General features: G+C 32.0%; 1 protein-coding gene across 1 annotated transcript; it reads right to left on the reverse strand.

Moving 5' to 3' along the window:
* Positions 1-6,493: 6,493 nt before the first annotated feature.
* Positions 6,494-7,931, reverse strand: LOC116025255 (probable aquaporin TIP1-1). Its single transcript, XM_031266422.1, has 2 exons — positions 7,470-7,931; positions 6,494-7,086 (listed from the first exon to the last, which is right to left on the reverse strand). The coding sequence occupies exons 1-2, from the start codon at positions 7,851-7,853 to the stop codon at positions 6,715-6,717; spliced, it is 756 nt and encodes a 251-aa protein (XP_031122282.1). The 5' UTR covers positions 7,854-7,931; the 3' UTR covers positions 6,494-6,714.
* Positions 7,932-24,461: the final 16,530 nt, after the last annotated feature.

Below are 24,461 nucleotides of genomic sequence, written 5' to 3' on the forward strand. Positions count from 1 at the left end.
GGGGGGGGGGGGGGGGGGGGGGGGGGGTAATATTATGGTACCAAATTTTAATAGTAAAGTTTGTTATGGTGTGACGTGATATAATTACTTAAATGTTTAATTAAGAGATTTTTCGTGGCATGTTGAGAACTAATTAATTAGAATGTGATCTGAGCATGTGGAATGAAGTCTAAGTTGATAGCTAGTCGGAATGAGTGTTGGACTACAAATTTATGTTTATGTATTATATGTTCAATGTACCGTCTCACGTGTGCGAGCAACACATGGACTATAATATTTTTATATTGAGTGACACAAAGATTCGAATCCATTACTTTAATTTAATTTGTACATAGGATTTGTTTTAATACCAAATTGAAGGGTATGCACCGTTTCAAGTAACTAAACTCTAATTTGATAATTGTATTTCATATTTATGTTTATATATTATGTATATTTAGCATTGGGAGTTGACACGACCTTATTTTGTCTAATGATTTATATTATTATATTTTTATTAAAATATATTGAATTGTTGTTATTAAAAACAAAAGTAATACTTATCGTACGTGTTGTATTAAAGCTTATAAAATAGTTTTAAAAAGTGGCTCTTTAAAAAAAAAAAAATCAATCAAAAGAAAATAGTACACAAAACTAAAACTAAAAGGGAAATTATGATAAACACATCATAGTGTGAGTCTCATTATACCAAAAGCATCCAAAAACAACCTTATATATAATGTTTTCTGCAAGATGATCGACATTTAATTATCTCCATATATGGGTGTTTAGCAAATAGTTGTTAACTGATAGCACATTGACTTAGCTGATAGTTGTTAGCGAATTAAATTAACGTGTTTGACCAGCTAATGGCATTAGCTGGTTGTAGAAAAATGTTTGGTAAATTAGTTGTTAGTTGATACTTAATTACATGTAAAATGACATTTAAGAGTATGAGTGTATTATGTTATTTTAACCTATAATAGTACTAAAAAAACCTATAATAATAATAATAATAATAACAATAATAATAATAATAATAATAATAATAATAATTGTGAATAAAAGAAATCTTTGAGAAAAAGCACTCTTATAATCAAAGTTTTTTTTTCTTTTTACAGTACATAGTTCAAGATCTAGTTCATATGATCTTATTGTAAAAAGTTGTATTTGTATTAGATTGAGTGTGTACTATAGAAAGACTTAGTTCAGAAGTGAAATTATGTAATGTAGATATGTAATATAATATGAAGCAATTTAAGAAGCGCCAAAAAAAGTACACAGTTGAATTTGATAACGCAGTTGGAGAACACCTCATAATCTGCGGAGCCACGCTCAAAAACTTTTTCACTTAAGCTTAACCCGCTGGTTTTACAATTACAAGGTTCAATGAATTACAAAACTAGATCTACCACATATTTAAACATTAACCTTATAAAACAACTATATGAAAAAGTTACACGTACAGTTTGAACTAATTCTACCAATTAAACAAACTGTAACCAACTTGGATTTTAACACAACTTGTACTGATATAACTTGGAGCTGATTTCTCCAGTTAGGACATCAACCTTTCCCTGTATTGAAGTTTTTTCGCAGCACCTTTCTGACTATATATATGTATTTGAAACACAGAAATTTCGATTATCTTCATAATGAATGAGCCTATTTATAGTATTGAGATAATTTCTTTTCTCCTTAAGTTGCGCACGCATTTCGCCATGATGTACCAGTTGTTATACTGTGGACCATGGTCCACAATGCACTGTGGAACATAGGTCATGGCTGATACTGCAGTTGTGTTAAACTGATACTGCAGTTGTGTTGAACGGATACTGCAGTTGTGTTGAAAAGATACTGCGGTTGTGTTGAAAGGAAACTGCAATTACGCGGAACAGAGGTCGTTCATCCATTCAACACAATTGCAGTATCCATTCAATACAACTGTAGTATCCGTTCAACACAACTGCAGTATCAGTTCAACACAACTGCATTTACAGACGGATGAAATGGCCTCTGTTCCGCTACGCGGAACAGAAGCCGTTCATCCATTCAACACAACCGCAGTATCTTTTCAACACAGCTGCAGTATCCGTTCAACACAACTGCAGTATCAACCGTGACCACGGTTCACAATGCATTGTGGACCATGGTCCACCGTATAATTTGCGATAATGTACCATTTTTGCACATGATCACATATGTCTTCTTTGCAAATGTTGCCACGTTTCCTTCTTATGCGCCATTTCTTGATTTGCCATTCATAATCCAATTCATTCATTCCCTTTTAATTTGCTTTCCTTCCCTTGCCACATACATGCATGCATATTTCATTTTTCTAAACATTTTTTGCATTTCATTTCTCATTTTGAGCCATAATAACATATGCATGCATTGCATCACGCCACATGTACAATTTGTACATAATATGCATGCATTAATTCCCTTCTCAACTTTGTTTGATTTTATATGCCAAATCATTATACGTAACATATCTATATACATAGTATATTACTAACAAAAAGGACGAAGATTAAAGACCAAGCGTGAACAGATAAGAAGACTAGTTCAAGTTGAAATCCAAGACAGTTATCTTGTTAGAGCAAAATCTGGAAGGATTCTTATAAATGCCCTTCATCTATATGCAAATAAGATTGATGATTTCTAGACATACTACTCTGGATATCCAATATTCCTTCAAAGGCATATCTCTGAGATTAAACGGAGCAACTTGATGAATTTGATTCAACTCAAGTTGATTTATGCTTGATGAATAAGGGTTGTCAACCACAATAGTAATTCGATTGGGAAATCTTGCACCATCTCTTCAAGAAACTTCAACACGTACGGTTCGAAGGTTGAGGACAGTGGCAACTTGCAATGTTCACTCTTAACCGATTTGTTTGGTAATAACGTTCAATTGGTTAATGAATGAAGAGTTGGGCTAACCATATTGTGGTGCTCCATATGTAGGAATGATTATTTTGAACTGGGTTACCAAACATGTGTTCTTGTGCATGCTTTACTCTCTTAATTTTATCTTTCCATGTTAAAGTCTCTCTGCACCACGATTTGAACTAGTTCATCGACTGTGTCAATTTAGTCTAGTACGCATCTCTATTGACTTGGCTATTTACACTTAAGTTTGTTTGGAGTTACTACATATGCAAAACAACAACAACAACAACAATATAGAATTTATATGAAAAAAAAACATACCTAAGTCCATGAACACTAATCAGTAATCACATGTCCTGTTCCTAATTACCACTATTGCAAAAATCACCGCTTATGCACCCGCCTAGGCGCTAGGCGCTCCTAGACCGAGGTGAATTGCTCCCTAGGCGTCCGCCTAGCGCCTAACTTGGCCGACTAGGCCGAGTTGGCGACCGATTGGGCCGAATTTGGTCGAGTTAACTCGCCCACCGTAACTCGGCAAAGTTAGTCGAGTTAACTCGAGCGAGTCGGCCTTGTTAATTTTATTATTACATTTATATATATTTAAATTTATTTATTTATATAAGTAAGAGAAGTAAGAGATATATACATAATATATATAATATAATATATGACATACACCCACACACATGAATTAATTTTTTGTTTTTATAAGTCGCCGCCTAGACCGCTTAGGCTCTAGGCGTTAGTCTATCGTCCGACTAGCGCCTAGCGCCTACTGCAACCATGCTAATTACCTTCATGGTACTAGACAACAGGCTCAAGCACCCTGTTGCCTAGTACCATGAAGAGACAATGAAAGTAACGGGACTGCTGAACCCGTCTACACAGTCTCATTGTATTTTTTAAAAATATATTAGCTAGGGGGTGTTTTTGAGAAAATAATTTATTTTCTCAAAATCTTATCAGAAAAGCTGCTTTGAGTAGTTTCTTAAATTTTTGTCTTTTAAAATAATAAGTTGTTACAAAAAGTTAATAAATCAAATGCTCATATTGATTGTACGTTTGACCAAGTCAGTCAAACAACTAATAGTAGTCAAACAAATCAAAGTTAGATGATAACTTATATTACCAAACAGGACCAATAATTTTGATTGTCAGTTCACAATGCAATATTAAAATTGATTTAAATGCCCAACCTTTTGTTGGTCAATTCACAATGCAATATTGAAAAAATTGATTTAAATGCCCAACCTTTTGTTGGTCAATTCACAATGCAATATTGAAATTGATTTAAATGCCCAACAATGCGATATTAAAATTGATTTAAATGCCCAACAATAATGTTTGGTCCAACTTCATATGTGCAGAGTGTGAGGCAGACCTACAAGTGATGAGTCTAAGCAATAAATTGGGACAATATAATTATGACAGATAATTTTGAGATTTACTTTTTTTGCCTTTATAGTAAGTAGGCGCCCCACCATGTGACCAAATCAGTGAAACATATATATCTTACTTTTCAGCATTAGATGTATTTTGGTACAAAACAGCAACATAAATCATATAAATACAAATTTGACCCTCCACTACTTGTCATTCATTCGTGGCCCCACTTACAGATTCCCCTTTATCTCTTCATCTGTTTCAGTCAACTTTCAAAATAATATTGAAACCGCTTTCTAGTTCTAGTCTTGTGATGAGCAAGATGGGGATATATTATTAGCTAATATTCATCATCTTCAATTAACAATAAGTTTAATTCCTTGAAAGTATTGTTTATTGGTCCTTTTTTATTTACATTGATCCACTATTAAAAATCTAAGTTAATTGACTTCATTGTGATCATTTACTGACTAAGATGCAAAATTATTTTTGCGCAAAACACATATTTAGTGGGCGTATTGAACTGGGTTTGAAAGGCTTGAGGATCTTCTTATGGCTATGCAGGATTAGGTTTAGAATAATTGAATGTCTCAATCAGGTTAAGATTACAAGAGAATATTTATACTAGCTACAGAGTTTGAATAGAAGTAGAACTAGTCTAAAATAGGAGTCCTAACATGCAGAAGATTCTCTGGAAAACAGTGTTGATATGGTCTCGTTAATGGTGATGAGTATCCATTCAGCTTGAGTTCGTGATTGGATAGTTGTCATTGTTTAGTTAAAACATAAATAAATTATATAGAGATTTATATTTTAATACTTTTGAAAATGGAATTCTTTTAAGCTCTAATACATTAACTTATGTATAAAATATGACAGGCAGAAACACATGCATATTATATAAATCATATTATATTTACTCTTGTTTACCTCTTTATCGTCTTATGTAGCAACTAATCATTATTGTTAGTAGTGAGATTTTCACTTTTTTGTTATCTACTATTTTCTTTCACATTCATTGTATTGACAATAAATAAATTCCAATATTAATTAATCACAAAGGTATACTACTTATGATTTTCTATGTTATACTCTCATGCCAAATATTATTTGTTATGTTTATTATTCTCCAGTTAAACTAATACTTCCCTGTTTATTTACTTATAAAATATTTTGTAATAATTTTTAAATTTGTCATTTTGTGCTTTTTTTTTAATACCACTGACTCTATTACAATGCAGTATTTGTTCATAACTACTTTCTCAACCTATTGAAGTATAAGAATCAATATTACCACCACTTCCCGTATAAAGAGAAGGGTTTGATGTCACTGGACCACAAGGTCCTTGGCTGTCATTTTGTGCTTAATTGCTTATTGTTTCAAACTTTTCTCACTTGCCAAGTAGTGTAAAGGACAAGAATAACCCGGCCTGATTTCGACTACCCTTTCGGACAATATGTATTGTTTTTCTCACCAACGTACGTAACTATTCAGTGGCCTTGTTGAATTTGCATTGGTTTGGCCGTTTGGGTAAACACTCCAATCAAGAAAAGGAAATATGCTAATTGGGTGATAATTCTAAGGTCAAATTCTACCATCTCTAAAGTTTTGTTGGTTTAGCCATAAACTTTTATAAAATAACTTAGCTTTTTAGTTGATATAAAAGAATTGGCAAAAACTTGTGTGAGACCGTCTCACCATGAGACGGATCGGGTCGGGTCAATATGCAACTATAACACTTATATGCACAAATGCCATACTTATATGCTCAAATGTAATACTAATCAAGAATAAAATTTTTGTTACTTATTAGGGTAAATATAATACTTTTAAGGAAAAATACAATAATTTTACATTTCGATTTAAAAGTATAACATTTTTCCTCAAAAATATTATATTTGCCCTTATAAGTGAAAGGTACTTGTCAACATTACTTATTATGAAAAATGTATTACTTTTTCTCTTAAGTAAGAGAAAATTGTATTTTTGATTAGTGTTATATTTGAGCATATAAGTGTGAGATTTGCACATATAAGTATGACATTTGCATGGTGTTTTAACCCGACCCGTCTCACGAATAAGGATCCGTGAGACGGTCTCACACAAGTGTGTATGAGAGTCAATTTCATATTAAAGATCACCTATTTTACAGGTAAAGAGACCATGTTGAGCATATAATAATACGGAGTATATAAATGTGTAATTTAACTAAAATTTTTAGTTAAAATATATAGAAACACATGCTTCAATTCAGAACACATTTATAGCAAGGAGAAAGATTGTACTAAGAGAAAGGAAAGTGGAGATGAGAAGATAAAGCTTAAAGCCCAGAAAGAACATGGCGGTACAGTCAACATTTAACTGGAAAGCATGAACGTACACGATCAGATGAGAAGAAAAAAGTGCTCAAGTACAAAGCAAACAATAAATGAAAATGGAAGTTTGAGTTCTTAGAATTCTCCACGGGGCAAGGGCTCGTGGGTGTGGTGGGTGATGAAGAAGAGCTCGTAGACGACGCCGGCGATCCCGCCGCCGATGATGGGCCCGGCCCAGTACACCCAGTGGTGGGTCCAGGTCCAGCTCACTACCGCCGGCCCGAATGAGACTGCTGGGTTCATGGACGCGCCGGTGAAGGCCCCGCCGGCCAGAATGTTGGCTCCAACAATGAAACCAATGGCGATTGGTGCAATGGTTCCCAGATCTCCCTTCTTTGGGTCCACGGCGGTGGCATATACGGTGTACACCAGCCCGAAGGTCATCACAATCTCGAAGATTAGAGCGCTCCATACTGACACTCCGGACAGACCAAAAGCCCCAGTTGACTGCATTCACGTTAATAATTGGTCAGACCGTTGACTTGGTAACCATAAAGTTATAAATTTAAATTTAAATTTAATGAGATTCTTGATTTGAGTAAATCAGTTATTGTCAATTTAGACAGTTTAGCTTCTTGTATTCCTTTGGGGTCAATACATACCCTCAACTAGCTTGGTTGGCTTGAGTGACAGGTTATTTTTGTCCTTTAAAAAAGTTAAACCATTAAGAAAAAATTAATCTGACCAGCATTCTGCCACTTATTTAGGTCGAATTGGTGCCAACGGAAATTGGTCTAAGTGTGGTACGGATTAAATGTGTTTCTATAATTAGGGTCTGCTCAAAATTCCTCGTGACTTGACAATATATAGGGAATTTGAGTGAAGCTTACCATGCCGCCGGTGGCGAACTCGAGGAGGAAGCAGGCGGCGGTGGAGCCAAGAAGCTGAGCGATGACGTAGAGGACGCCGCGGAAGAAGGTGATGTTGCCGCCAACGAAGGCCCCGAAGGTGACGGCGGGGTTGACGTGGCCACCGGAGATGTTGGCTCCGACGGAAACAGCCACGAAGAGAGCGAAGGCGTGGGCAATGGCGGCGGCGATAAGGCCGGAGGGGGTGCTAGGGCCGTCGTTAGTCAACTTGGAGAAGGCCATGCCTGAGCCCTGGCCGGCGAACACGAAAATGAGGGTGCATATGAACTCCGCCAGGGCCGCCTTCAGGTTGCCCGGCTGCCGGAGCTCCTCGTGGCTCCCGAACGCGATTTGGTGGATCGGCATGGTCGGAAAATCAAGAATCGATGATACTCTTGGCTACTCACTATCTCTTATCACGAGGATTGGAATACATTGTGCATGGGAGCTCAACTACTTATACATGGGAAAACTCTGAATCATTGTGCAACCGGGTATAGCCGGTTACCGGTAACATTTCCGATATATACATACAATATATATGAGTGAGTTCAAATTACAAAAATCTCATTCTTAGAAATAATCTAAATTTTACTCCGTATATATTAATAATAAACATAATATTATGAAAATATTATATTAAAAATAACTTAGTCAAGAATCGTTAACTAAATCAAATACATAAAATGCCGTCGTTATATCGTGGACCATTATAAAAAAAAATTAGGTTGTTTCAGTAAGATGGAGAAATGACTTCCGTAGATCTCTGTAACTGATACTACAGTTCATCTCAAATGATACTACAGTTGTGTTGAACTGATACTGCAGATGTGCTGAACTGATACTGCAATTGTGTTGAACTGATACTGCAGTTGTCTTTGAACTGATACTGCAGTTGTCTTTGAACTGATACTGTAGTTGTGTTGAAAGGGAACAGCAGTTGCGCGGAAGGAGACCATTTCTTTTATTTGTTTCCATTAATCAAAACGATGTCATTTGATGTGCGGTCTACAGTAAAATTTGCACATAAATTAGGACGAAAAGAGTAATAAACATAACCAATAAAATGAGAAGAAAGAGTAATATTTAATGAACTCAACCAAAATTCAAACTCAATTTAAATAGGAGAATTATATTTGTCCTTTTCTTTTAGGGTTGAGTAGTACAATAAAAGCACGTTATTCAAATATCGAAGGAGCAGACCGACCACCCTCATCGATTGGGTAGACAGCTAAGAGCTTATCTGATAACCAATAATGGCGCAGCACGTGGCTGTACTGTCTAATGTCCACGTCACGTGGGGCCCTGATTGGATAGTGGGTAGTGTCCCATTTGTGGTCGGAGGCAATCATGTACAGTGGACCGTGGAATGCTCTGGAACTAGCTATCGGATTTGTGATTAATTAATTATAATCCACCTAATCTTTTAATTAATTAAATCTCTAATTAATGGCGTATTCCATTTTAGTCAAGCATATTAGTTAGCTGGTCCTTGTATTATTATTAAGAGAATAACATATATGTTTTCAAAAAAAAAAAAAGAGAATAACATATATCTGCATAGTTTGGATACCAAAACGTGACAGGATTACAGTTTTGTTTGAACTGAACTTTGATCAAAATTATTGTATATTTTTAATTTTGAAGAATACAATTTTAAACAAGTTAGTCAGATAATTAACTTAGTAATAAGCACAATATTACAAGTTTAATTTTTTTTGTTCTATTGATTTTCTTGACTTGAACCGATCAGTTCTAAACAACTTAGACTGGTTATTTAGTTTATGTGTGTAATAATCGTTTTCCTTACACGTTTTTCTTCAAGGGGTCACTTGAAATCTTATATAAGAATTCGAACCCTCGATTATTTTGTCATCATTTATAAAGATTAATAGTTACAAACTAATTTTAACAAAAAAAAAAATCCAATATAATTATATTTCCCGCCAATTATTATATAAAATAGTAATAATAATTCGTGTACATGATTTTGTCAATGGAGAGATAGTGCGAAACGCATCTTTTGAGACGTGATGAAGATAATGACAACTCGGCAGTCTTCATCTTCATCTTGAAATATTATGAGTTCCTTCAATAACAATATAACCAATTTCTTTATCATATATAAAATAAAATTTGATTAATTAAATAATTATTATCTTCCAAATATTTTTCTTAGTATCCTAAATATTAAAGAAATTTTAGCATCAAATTATTTTTGAAATGACGACGAAAACTCTCAATCATTATTTGTGGGTGTGCATTGGACAAACTCTACACCAATTGAATTTGTGACATTTACGTATGAGATTATGACAATCATGTTTTACCCACTCGACCATTTCTTGTGTAATAGCCCTCAAACCGCACATGCATGAGATGTAAATTGCATTAGAAAAATTATATGTGACAAGTTTAACCGAGAGAGTATTGGTAAGAATTTACACCAAAAAAATATTAATAAGAACCAAACTCATGCTATTTTGATAAGAAATTTAAAAAAAAAAAAATCATCTTTTTTATGTAGATTTTTTTACTGCAATTATTGCGTCATTTTGTGGGCTGTGGGCATGTAATGCCAATGCGTCGTAACATTGTGAATTTTTCAAATTTCCCTCGTTTACAAGCCATAAACAAGAAAACAAATGATTGGTGTAAAAGATTATTATTAACGCCGAAAGGTTGAGACAAGATACAACAAAGTCTTGTGACATGTTTTATTTTGTACATACATTTCGTAGTTTTTTTTTGGTGAGATACATTTAAATAGTTACAATTTGTTTGGTGAGAGGAAATTAGAAATTCACTCCTATTTTTTTTAAATACAATTGACCCTATTAAATTGTAGTATTCCTCTACTGAAGCTCGATCTCATGACCTCCTATATAGGAGAACCACTACATGTCATTTGAGTACAATGTGTTAAATAAATTTCTTTGTTTAGTATTTGAGGGAATTGTAATTCGGCTAATTGTAATTCTCTCGTTTTTGTGAAATTTGAATCTCATGCATCCCTCTAGTATTTACAATTCCATAGTAAAGAGAAATGAAACTCTCACAAGTTTATTCTTGAAGCAATATAATCAATATTGTCTGTTAGCAATTTAGCATATCCAGGCTGTCTATTTTAGAGTAATTTAATTTATTTTTCTTGTGTTCTCTCATTCGAAAAATAATTAAATTGATCTCAAAAGAGTGGTAAAGTGGGTGGAATATAATTCTCGTAAATAAAAATCACGAGTTTTATTATTGTTAGCACATTCTTGGTTGAGCTCGTTGTACATGTTCGTTCTAATGTGATTTACCTATCATATATGGTTTGCGGGTTATTATACATGACAATGATTTACGCAATGCACAGCATGGAATAGTGACTGCAACTTTGTTTCATCACCAAAAAAAAAAAGAAAGAAAAAAAGAAAAAAAAAAGTAAAATTGAACATATCGCCTAATAATTCACTTTTGGTCGAGCCCGTTGGCTTTACGAGAGGTGCTCCATTTGGCATTTGCACCTTCTCGGAGGTGCTTAATTAGAACTTTCCTGACCTCTCACTTAGGAGCGTCACATCTATGTCGCTTGACCACAAGGCCTTTGGCACTTCTCTATACAAGTTGAAAATTTTATTTTAAAAATTTGGCATAATGTAACCGGCAAGGCCTGTTAATTTTTAGATGACATTCATGTACGCATGTCGCATGTGCATACTAGTCAATCCTTTATAGGCTTAGTTTTTCAACTTAAATGGGGTTTTTGTTTTAAATCAATTTCTCATTCACCCGTTATTCATTTTGAGCGTACAATATATCAATTTCTTCATCTCACTATGAAAACACTTTGACCCGACTTAAATAAAAGATGGACCTACATATATTTGTATCATAAAATAACCACTTTACATTGTTATTTTAATTAAAATTTCTAACAAATGCTATTAAATGATAAGATACTTGCCAATATTGATGAATTTAAATTTGAAAATGATACCGGTGTCGGCATTAGAGGATAAGAACCAATAATGCTTTGATAAGCCATCCAACGTCGGACTGAGACAAAAAGAGAGAGAAAAAAATGTTAATTCGCTGTTGGAACCAAGGCATTCTACATACAACATTCAACTCGTGGTTTTTAATTACTGTTTTTGGTTTTATTTGAATTCAAAAATTTTGAGAGCACATTCTTTTAGGGTTTATTTAATTTTGGGTAATGATAAAAAAATTTACAATACATCATTACCTGAAAATGTATAATGTTAAGAAGAATTAAACTCGTGATTTTCATGTATAAGAATTATATTTTACCCGTCAAGTCACCATTTTCAAGGTCTACTTGAGGGGTTTATTTGATTTTATATGCAGTACCATTTGTTTGGAGAAAAAAATACAATTTAAAACTAAAAAAAACTGATATTATTTATTTTATGGATATAAAATGTAAATTGCATGATTTTGAAAATTTTAAATAATAAATGTCTATTTAGAAACTTGAAAAATAATTTCTGAAAAATTATTATTTTTTGAAAACATTTGATTTGTCTAGTGTTTGATTGGAAGTTATTAATTTTTTTTTTCTGTTTGGTTATTTTTTTTAAAAATGAATATTAATCTACTACAAAGTTATTTCTTATAAAATATTAATTATTTTAAATTAATATATGTAATAACTTCGAACTAAAGAATTTGTTTAAAGTAAAAAATTAATAATTATTTAGCAAATTTTAAGGATGTGGGAGATTAGCCCGTCAAAGTTTTTTTTTTTTCCTCACTATGTGCCCCAGCGTAACAAAACACAAATTTTATTTCAATTAGGCGATGGGTCTAATTCATATTTTAACCTAGAAGATGGCAGGTTGACCCATCTATTTGACACCACTCAAAGAGAGGGATCAAAAAATATCTTCAAAGTAAAAATTTCAAAAGATGCTTTTCATCAAAATAAGTATTTTTTTATTTTGACTAAAATGTATATATTTTGTTGATTCATTTTTCTTTGATAGCAAAATACAGACAAATTTAGAAAATGACTTCCAAAAATTATTTTCCTAATTTCTAAATGTGCAATTAAATTGAATTATAGACAACTTATTTTTTGCACCAAAACAAATATACGAGTTAAACATTTCATTAGTGTAATAAATATTTATTTTTAAATGAAATGATATTCTCAAATAATTACTTATAAAACATTTTGTAATAAATATTATGCAAAAACTTGTGTTATACCGTTTCACGAATCCTTGTCCGTGAGACGGGTCGGATTAAGATAAAATAAAATATTTATACTAGAAAATGTAATAAGATCATTTAGAGTTTGTTTGGAAACCATGCATCAAAATGTTTTTCAGAAAAAAAATTACAAAAAATAACTCATTTTTTAGAAAATATTTTACTTTAAGACGATGTCTGGTTGAATGTCAAAAAGTTATCTTAATAATAATAATAATAATAATAATAATAAGTGGTGGTGTGGTGGTTGCGGTGTTTGTTGATGTTGTTGCGGTGGTGATGATGGTGATAATAATAATCTGAAAACTAGATTGAAGAGGGATGAGAGACAAGGGAATGAGGGATTGATCGACGAGAACATAAAGAATCTAGAAAATACCTTTCGACTAAAAATTTAAAAAGATATTTTCTACCAAATTAGTTTTTTTTTTCAATTGACCATAATGAATATTTTTATTTGATTTTTTGAGTAGCCAAACACAGAGAAAATCTGAAAAATAACTTTCAAAAGTCATATTCCAGGTTTTCAATTCATTCCCTCCGCATCACAATAGGTATCCAAATTTGCGTTAACTGACAAGGGAATGTATTTTTTCATTCATGAAAGACTAAACAAAGGCGGGCGAGCTTGCCGGTGTGATACACCTACCCATCACGATGAGTTCTCGTTCGAAAGATCAACATTTTCTAGGCTTTAACCAACTACATTTGCAGGAAACTATGGAGAAACAACCGCGCGACATGGAATTTCTGGTAATGTTGGAGTTGGAACAAAAAGAGGGTTTTCGATCTTAAACAAGAAAAATCTTGATTGAAAATTTCCGAGTATACAAACCAAAATTTAATTTACTCCCCAGAGATAAGATTGCATCTCCTCAAGATATCACATCACTTCGTAAATATTTTAACTAATCAAATTTTAATATTTCATTAAATTACATATATGGGGAAAAATTCATTAACTAAGGGTTCGTTTTGAAACCTGAAAAATTATTTTAAGAAAACAACTCATTTTTCTGAAAATATTTATAATTTTTTGGAATTTGGTTGAAGGTAAAAAAAACTATTTTCTGTTTGGCTGAAAGTTAAGAAATTATATATATTTTTTGTTTGATTCATTTTTCTGAAAATGAATATATTATTTGTTTACAACAACAACAACACCACCACCACCACCACCACCAACAACAACAACAACAACAACAACAACAACAATAATAATAATAATAATAATAATATGTGGTGTTGAGAACTCAAGTGGTGGATATTGACTCTTTGGTAAGCAAGATAATGTATAAAACATATACTACATTATAATTGAGTCAATAGTACTCAAAAAATAATATGTGGTGTGTTGGTGGTGGTGTGGTAGTAGTGTGGTAGTGGGGTGGTGGTGGTGGTGAGAGTGGAAACACATAATTTGAAAAATATTTTCCACCAAAAAACTAGGAAGACATACATTTTCTGTCAAATTGATATTTTTTTTCTTAACAACTCCTTTGACTTTATTTTCCTTAATACCCAAATACGGGAAAAATATGAAAAATGATATTTGGAAGTCATTTTTTCGAGTTTTCAAACGGACCATAAAATAAATATTAAGTAAGAATATAATAGATTAGAAAAATAATATCAATCGTCAATTACCATGTAATGTGATGAATCTCGGTTATCATTACAGCTGGGTGGTCATACACTCATAGATTCGAATCTCAATGGAGGCTTAATTAGATTCTTTGGGTTGAAAATATTTGAAATTGTATAAAACCGATACTACCTGATAAAGAAGAGGTAAACTGGTGTAAGTTATCTATGACCAATTCAAATTAAGAAAGCTAATAAGTCATGAGTTCAAACATACTAATCAAATAAATCCTTAAACTAATTGTGGAAATCAGGAAATGAAATTGATGAACTATTCAACTGAAAAAGAATCGTTAAATAAGTCCAATTCAATTGGCTTCTTTTAACCTATAAATAACGATTATTGTTACATTGGATGCTGACATATATACGTTTTTCTTCTAATGGTGATATGGACGAAGACTTGTACTTCCATTTTGAAAGTGAAGGTTGATATGCCCCAATTTTTAAAAGTATCATTTGTAAATTCAAGTTAAAATTGTGTTTTCTTTTGAAATTGGTTTAAAAGATTATTTGTCACTTCATTAGATAAAGACGACAATAAATAAACACAATATCGCTACTATTTTCATCAAATCAAACTGGAAAAAGGAAAAAGAGAGGGTTCAAAAGTATGAATGAAGAGTTTTATCTACATTATAGGATTCTATAGTGTAACGATGAAGTTTGAAGGACGAAGTCAACAATAACGCAACTTGAACATTGATTTGAAAGATGGTGATGGAGCTTGACGGAAGAGGTCTTATTTCGAGTGTCTATTTGAAGTTTAATTTATTTTAGAAGAGTGGAATGCTTATTTGATCTTCATTTCAAACTAAAAATAGTAATTTTGCACATTTTTCAAAGAAGGCAAAAATAGACAATGACTGGGATGGAGGTACAAAACAAAAATTATACTCCCAACTTTTATTCTCATTTGTGTTCAAATTTGATTGAAGAAAGAAAGAAAAAAAGAATAGATAAGCATCATGACCCTACTAAATTAAGCAATCAAGACATGTCATGTCATATGAGAGAAAGTAGAAAATGAGAGTAGGATTTGAGAGTTCATGTAGAATTACTTGGTACAAAATTTTGAAGATATAGCCCCAAGAATAGGTAGTGATAGGGAATATACTCCGAGTATACGGCTCCACGAAGACTATATGTATTCCTAACGTATTATACCGCGTACTATACGTTATTAGCATATAAAAGGGACCATAACCCTTGATTTAAGGGACTTTGGGACTTTGGGACTTTTTGGCCTCCCTGGACTCTCTCTCTACAACACCAAATATGCTCTCCCTCCTCTCTACATTTTAGTGAAGAACAATGAATAAAGGATGGAATTTGGGGGCTAAATTCTTTGTTTGATCTACCTCTACATACATCATTATACACACAAAGTATATAGGGATTTATTCCTTATCAGGTAGTCAAGTGTATTGAACATTATTCTTATACAAAAAAAGCTCACGAGTTTAATTCTTGTTAGCACTATTTCGGTAGGCCATCACATAGTGCCTTATTAATGTGGTTTATTTTTTCTGTGTGGTTTGTAGCTTATTACACATGAGCGAAGTTTACGCAATGCACACCCTCAAATAATGATTGCGATTTTTTATTGTCACCCAAAAAAAAAAAAAGAGTTAATACCCAAAATAGTATTCGACTATAGTGATTTTTTTCAATTTCGTCCTAAACGACTTTGGTGACCAAACTTAGTCCCAGACTTTTGTATTTTTGCTCAAAATAGTCCCCCGTTTGTTAATCCGTCAAGTTGGTGTTAAATACAGGGTCAATTATGTAATTTCAATACTTACCTTCTTTTTACTCCACCATTGAGAGCAGCTGAAGCAATCAATGAACCAATGATAGAAGGAGAGGTGATTACAGTCAGAAATTAGAAGCCAGTATTGAAGTTATAGAATTCGCAAGTGGAGTAAAAAGAAGCTTACCAAATCATCTCACCACCATTATCACAGATTGCACACACAGATTCAAACTGGTCATCTTCATCGTCACCAGAGCCATCTTCAAAAGTTTCATCACCTAGACCATCAACTATAAAGTAGAAACCCTGAAAGGGTTTCATCATTTACATGCCAAAAGACAGTCAGCATGCTAATAGAAGTTGATAGCCTATTTTTTACTTACCCTACATCATATCTACTCTTGAATTTTTACACTGCAGGAGTGTTGTGTGATGAGTTTTTCATATGTAATCCTAACCTCATCAAGAATTATCCTCTTTAATTTTTAGGCCTCTCTTTAAGGAGTGTAAGTAATACCTGAAGAACAAAGCATGAATTATTCTATAGTCAAAGATTATCATTAAATAAATATTTTGCACACTCCCACAGAAACATAAATACAGATGCTTTAGTTTCCAAAGGAATATTTCAGAAGGAAAATAAAATTTTTTTAAAAAAATCATTAGCAGATTGACATATTCTCTGAAGCATATCAACAAATCATAAGAAGGATCACAAGCCTTGGATTTAGCCAATATAGCATCATGTTTTACAACTTCGGCTATAAGGTCCATATGATCCACTAGATCATTCTCTGAAGGCCTTGGCTCAAACTACAAACAGAGGAATAACATTTAAATTAAAAACCAAAAGGCAAATATAAAAGATAGAGATGGTATTGTAAGGGATCATAATATGAACATGATCAAAAACTTTGTGCATCTAATCCCAAAAGGCTTTAACAGAAGAGTCAGGAGTCTTCCTAAAGAAATGCAAGCAATGCAGACTAACCAATTGTATCCATCCTCAAATGCCTTTCTAGGTTTCAGAAGCAAAATCCAGCTATTCTGTTTATGTAGCACCCAAATGTCTGGTTTTATGCTTGATATATAAATCAAATTTCCAAGCAGTAACTTTCTCATAAACCTTCAAATTGTCATTATCAGCATCCCCACGTAAATTACGTGTTTCTTCTTCCCGTTCAAACGCTCACCCACTTCTACTGAACTAATAAACCAGAGAATGAAACAAGTTCATCGTTATCGTCCACAAAGTAATCGCAAGTGAAGTAAAAAGAAGCCAGTATTGAAATTACAGAATTAACCCTCTATTTAACACCAACTTGACGGATTAACAAACGGAGGACTATAGTGAGCAAAAACACAAAAGTCCGGGACAAAGTTAGGCCACCAAAGTTGTTTAGGACGGAATTGAGAAAAATCACTATAGTCGAGTACTATTTGGGTATTAACTCAAAAAAAAAATACAATATATGATTATAATTGGAAATATGGCAGGTTTAGTCTATTAATTATACCTAAATTGTAGATTCAGTCCATGAATTATTATTGTATACAATTTTGTCCTCTTTTTTTTTTTAATACACAAATTTTGTCCTTTAATTATGTTGAAAGTGGTAGTTTTCATCCATTACTTGTAAATTTTGTTATTCACTAATAATTTCTTTTGAATTCTAACTTATTGAATGATATATTAGTCATTTCGTAAAATTTTCTTAAATTCCCTCCATGAAATTTTCATATATAAACCACCATATCCTTTTCATACTAAAAAACTAAACCACTTTTTTAAAAAAAAAAAAAAAAAAAACCACTACGAATTCATATTTCATTTGCAGCATTTATTCTCAATTATTTTAGCACATTCAAGACTACCGCCTAGTTTCAATTTGATGATTTAGTCATTTATTTAAACCTATATGCAAATTCCAATGTTTCATACTACATAATTATATTATGTATGCTTTCTTTTTCATTATTTATTTTATCTAATCTAAAGACTAATAAAGATAATTATTTCATACACCTAACTTCTACTAACATGATAGGGTGAAATAAGGATGACATCTCCAACGAAATACAATAATACACACAAGATAAAAACTTGTGTAAGACTGTCTCACGGATCCTTATCCGTGAGACAAGTCAAGTCAAGATCAAATATAATACATATACTATAAAATGTAATACTTATGAAGACAAATGTAAAACTTTCACATTTTGATTATGACAAAAACTTGTGTGAGTCTGTCTTTGATTAATGAGGTCAAAGATCCTGCCCATTTCACAGATTGAGACCTGTAAGACGGTCTCACACAAGTGTTACTTTTTGAATAGAAGCATTACATTTTTCTTCAAAAGTATTATATTTCCCCTATCATTATCCCTGCAAATCTCTCTCACTCTAAAAAATGTGTCTCACTTCCACATCATCCAATTTGCAATTCATTTACTATTCACACTACATCCTTGCAATCTAATCAACTCTCAAAAGTGGGTCCCAATTTCACATCACTTTAAATAAAATAAATAAACAATAAAAGAAAACAAAAGAAATAAACAAAAAAAAATTAAAATTAACTGCCGCAGCTTTTTGTACGGATTGCAAATTTGCAATCCAAGTCATAAATTTAAAAAAATAAGCAAAAACTTGTGTGAGACCGTCTCACCGAGAGATTGATATGGTCAAGATGCAAATGTAATACTTATATACACAAATGTCATACTTACATGCTCAAATGTAATACTAATCAGGAATAAAATTTTTGTTACTTATAAGGATAAATGTAATACTTTTAAGGGAAAATATTCTTGACTAGTTTTATATTTGAGCATATAAGTAACAAAAATTGTATTCTTGATTAGTATTATATTTGAGCATATAAGTATGTCATTTGCACATATAAATATGACATTTGCATGTTGCTTTGACATGACTCGACCCGTCTCACGAATAAGGATCCGTGAAACGGTCTCACACAAGTGTGACCCAAAAAAATGTGTTATATATATGCCACATGGGATTGCCAATATGGGATTGGCAGGGATGGGGTTAGTTTAAGTAATAAATACTCCATACTTGCTAACATTACTTGCAAGGATGATGTGAGTGGGTTCGAGCGTCAGTGGAGGCAACTGTTGACTCGTTGTGCTTCAGTAGGTTGATAAAGTAGCTATGAACAGATACTACATTGTAAAAGAGTCAGTAGTACTAAAAAAAAAAAAACATTACTTGCAAGGATAAAATAATGTAATGTTTTGATAAAAAAAATATAATACTTTTAAATCAAAATGTAAAAACATTACATTTTTCCTTGTAGCAAACACTTTATTCCTAATTAGTATTACATTTTTAGATAAATATTACATTTTAATGTTGATCTGACCTGATCGTCTCACATATAATGACCCGTGAGACGGTCTCACACAAATATTATTTAGATTAATAGTAATTCAGTATATTCACCTTTTATATAAACATCTACATCCAACCAATTAGCCTATTAAATCACTAGATTGCATGCATTACCCATTAAGGTATAAACACAACCTGTACCGGAAGGCTTCATCGCTTTGCTGTCTACATTATTATTGTGAATCATTACTTCGCCGGAGAAAGCACCTATTATTGTTATGTGGGAACTGGGAAGAGCCTAAATGAACACGTGAAGAATTTATGGCTTATTATTATTATTATTTTGGGTATGGTTGACAGCTAAATTATTCCGCCAAACGGACGGCCAGATCCACTTTCCTCGCCATTATATTACATAGAAACCACATCAAGCGAAACTAAACCACAGCTAGATATGCTATGCGGTCTCCTAAAGTTTGTCAAATATAATTAGAGAGAACAATTTACTTTATAACTATAATATTTGAGTTAGTCAAACAATTGACTTGATAATTATAATATTTTAATTTTATTATTTTTTTTAGAATAACTTAGCCTAGTTGATTTCCTTATGGTTTATTGTCGACTAGAATCGTACACCTTCAAATAGACAGGTAGTGGCTGAGAAAGAATATAAAATGCAAAGATATGGGCAAATCAAAGAATATAGAAGAATAACAATTCAAATACTTGTCTCGCAGGACTAGCTTTAAGTGATAAGTTCGACCACACCAATAATATCTTGGAATTAAGGCTAGAGTTTTGGTCGTTGGGTTCTTCAAGTTGACAGAAGTGTGTGGATGAATATTTTGTGCGCGAAATTAAAGACAGGAACTTATTAGGAGGTTGCTTGAACGGCGAGTTGGGCTAAAAATAATTCAAATACTCATAGTGTGTGATGTCCCTTTATGCATAATAATTCCATGACAATAGAGAGCGGCACATTTGTTGTCTTGTCATGCCCAGCGAAACAGTGATGATATGAGCCTATGAGGCATAAATGATTTTGGCGGTATGGGTAATGGGGCTGAAATGATACTTGGCGAGTAAAAGTGGAGTTGGTGGCAAAAAATAAAAGATTGGACACATGTAAAGATAAATGTAAATAGTTAGCAGTAAATGTTATTTTGTTTGATTATTATTAGTCATTTAACTTAATTAAATAATCAGTATGAGTGTTTGATTAATTAATTTTTTTTAAAATAATTTTTTGTTTTAAAACGCTAAAATTCACAAAGTTGTTCAAAATACTTTTTGAGAAAATAAATTATACTCTTAGAGATCATTTTGCATGTAATCAACTATCAGTGACAAATTATGCCGTTGACCTGGTCCAATACGACGCCGTTTCACTATTTTATTTTTTAAAAAAAAATTACTAAACATATAGTGCTGAAATGTGTGAATGTGGAGGTTCCAAATTGTGAATATGCAGTATAGAATTTGTGAATGTAGAGTTATGAATGTGTGAATCTGTAATAGAGTTAACAGAGTTCTAACAACCCTGAAATGTGTGAATGTGGATGTTTCAAATTGTGAATATGGAGTATAGAATTTGTGAATGTAGAGTTATGAATGTGTGAATCTGTAGTAGAGTTAACAGAGTTCTAGCAACTTGTAGCCCTGTAATATGTGAATGTGGAGTTCCCAAGTTGTGAACATGGAGTATAGGACTTGTGAATATAGAGTTTCGAATGTGTGAATGCATAACAGTGGTATTATAGTTACTAAACATATAGCCTGTAATGTGTGAATGTGGAGATTTCAAATTGTGAATATGGAGTATAGGGTCTGTGAATGTAGAGTTTGTGTTCTATTACGATGAGGAGCCGTTAACGCCATTAATTTTTTTTTTTTAAATTGTGAAACGACATCGTATTGGACCCAGGTACACCTTGTAAGGTGGACCTGGGCCCACGGCAAAACAACTGGTTATCAGCTGACAACTAATTTACCAAACATCTTTCTACAACTAGCTAATGCTATCAGCTAGTCAAACTCGCTAACCTAATTCACTAATAGCTATTTGTCAAACACTCCCAAAGAATAAAGTGTCAAATAGACCATAAAATTTAACATATTATAGTTTACCTAAAAGAAACCTACAAAATAATGCTAATGCACACATTTTCAATGTTAAATGGTTTAGTTACACAATTTTTTGTTCGATGGTATAATTGCATGAACTATAAAAGTATGTTGATCTATTTGACGCTTTTTTATTTTATTTTATTTTGTATTTGTTACCCACGTGACATAATTTTATTTATTCAATTAAAAAAAGTAAATCATTGTTTCTATTTTTTAAAAAATAAAATTAACATATGTGGTGAAAGGTTTACTCATTTGGAGTCCACTTAACATTTTCCATATCATTAGTGACTATTTAATTACATTGAGCATGTCTTTATAAACCGAAATAGAGGTGTTACTTACGTAGATCTCATAACTGACAGAAATTTTAATAAAGTCCTTTAAATCGATAAAATAGTGCAAATAGGTCATACTATTACCTGTTCAAGACGGTACTACTAATATGACACTTACTAGGTTAATACATGATATCATAATGAATAAGTAATATTAGAACCACATGTTTTGCCCAAGCAACACCGCATTGACCGTAACTTATTGAATAAGTAATATTATGACTTAATTGCACAATTTTACAAATTTAGGTGGACTTCATTGCAGTAAGAAATATAATTTCACTATTGGTTGGACTTAGGGATTAACTTGACACTTTTTTCTTGTTTCTTTTTTAAAAAGAAAATATAAAAATCTTTCAGTTGGGCTGTGAATGTCCGGAATAAGAGTTTGTTCATCACACCCAACTCGGCCCAATAGATAATGAAACGATTCAGTATTCATTAGGCTTTTGTCCTATCATCTCTGCCCATATTTGTCAAAATATTTATCGGCCCAACTTGTTGGCCCAAATCGCTATAATCAATTGTTATATCGCAGACTAGTGTTCATATTGTATTTTGAATCTTAATCCAAAAATTATATGTCTGAACTTAGCACATTTTGTACATGTAATTAAAAATTTTTGTACTTGTGAATAAATTGAAGATACATAACATGATAATTACAAACACATAACATAATGACTACAGACACAAATCGTTAATTGCAGGTAGAAAATATGTTAACGTCAGACACTTAAGATGCTACTTAACATGTTATTTTCTGTAGTTAATATATTTTGTACCAACAGTTTATGTGTCTGTAATTATCATGTTATATATCTATAATTATCATGTGATGTGCCTTTAATTTATTTACACGTACAAAAACAATTAACTGCAACCTGTATGTATAGGATGTGTCAACTATAGTTACAGAATCTAAAAATTAGGAATAAGGCTCAAATTGGACACTGAACGTAAACTGAAAGTTGAATTAGGTCATTAAATCAACAAAAAGTACAATTAGGCCACTGAATACTCCAAACGTATGCAATTTCACCTGATAGCAGGTTACCATCCATTTCATCAGGTTACTTACTTACGTGGACGGTAAGTTGACATTTTAAAATAATTTTTAATAATAAATATTAAAATAATTTTAAAAATTTAAAAAAAAAAAAAAAAACACACCCGCGACCACCCCCACCTTAATAATACCCTTGCCACCTTGATAGGAAACCCGCAGATGAACCAAATTTAATTTAATTTAATCATCATCATCATCTACGGAAAGTCAACTTCTTTCACAAAATAACTTTTTGTTGTATGATTTTGGATGAAGATTTCAGTTGTTTTGTGAAAGAAGTTGATTTTCTGTAAATAATAATAATAATAATAATAATAATAATAATAAATTAATTAATTAATTAAATTTGAATCATAAGTATGTTTCCTATCAAGGTGACAAGGGTATTATTAAGTGGGAAGGTGGGCGCCGATGTTTTTTTTAAAATTTATTTTATTTATTTTTTAATTTTTTTTATTTTAATAGTTTATTATTAAAAATTATTTTAAAATGTTAACTAACGTCCACATAAGTAAGTAACTTGATAAAATGGATGATAACATGCTATCAACTAAAATTACATACATTTAGGGGGTGTTTGGTTATTGACTTATAACCCAAATTTTAGCTTATATGACCAAGTTTAGTTGTTTGACCAACCAATAAGCTATTTTAAAGTGTTTGGTAAATGGCTTATTGGCCTTGGCTGATTGGACCAATAAGCTGAAAATTGAAAAGCTAATGAATGTAGCTTTTTTGTATCAGCTGGTTAGGAACAATAGGTATATTAACTATTTTATCGTGTGAAATCAATGGGATTTACTTTTAAATGGGTTGTGTGTTTGTTATTTTATAATAATAATAATAATAATAATAATAATAAAAGGGTGATGGGTTTGTCATTTTTAATAATAATAATAATAGAAAATAAATACGTAATAAAAATTGTTTTAGAATACTCGTATAATTTAATAAGAGTTAAATAAACAAAAATAATTAACTTATATCCTTAAAAAAAAGTATAGATGATATCCAAATTTTATAATTATTTATTAATAAGAGTTTATCTTTTTGTTATATTTAAAGGTTGAAATAATACAATACACTCATACCCTTAAACGTCATTTTACATTCAATTAGCTACTAGTAAACAACTAATTACCAAACAGTTTTTTATAACCAGCTAATACAACCAGCTGGTCAAACCAGTTAACATAATCAGCCATCAACTACTAGCTAAACCAACCAGCTATCAGTCGTTTGCTAAACACCACCTTAGATTATTCAGTGAGATAATTATATTTTTTTTTTGTTAAATGACTAATTTGAATCTTATTTCTAAAAAATTAATTTTGAGTCAGGTCCACAAATCACAATGCAAAGGTACGGAAACGGTTCACTGTCACTCTAATCGCCAAAAAAAAAAAAAAATAAATAAATAAAAGAAAAGAAAATGACAAAAAAAAAAAAAAGAGCAAAA

This window comes from Ipomoea triloba, chromosome 7 (genome assembly GCF_003576645.1).
Source record: "Ipomoea triloba cultivar NCNSP0323 chromosome 7, ASM357664v1".
NCBI classification, from domain to species: domain Eukaryota; kingdom Viridiplantae; phylum Streptophyta; class Magnoliopsida; order Solanales; family Convolvulaceae; genus Ipomoea; species Ipomoea triloba.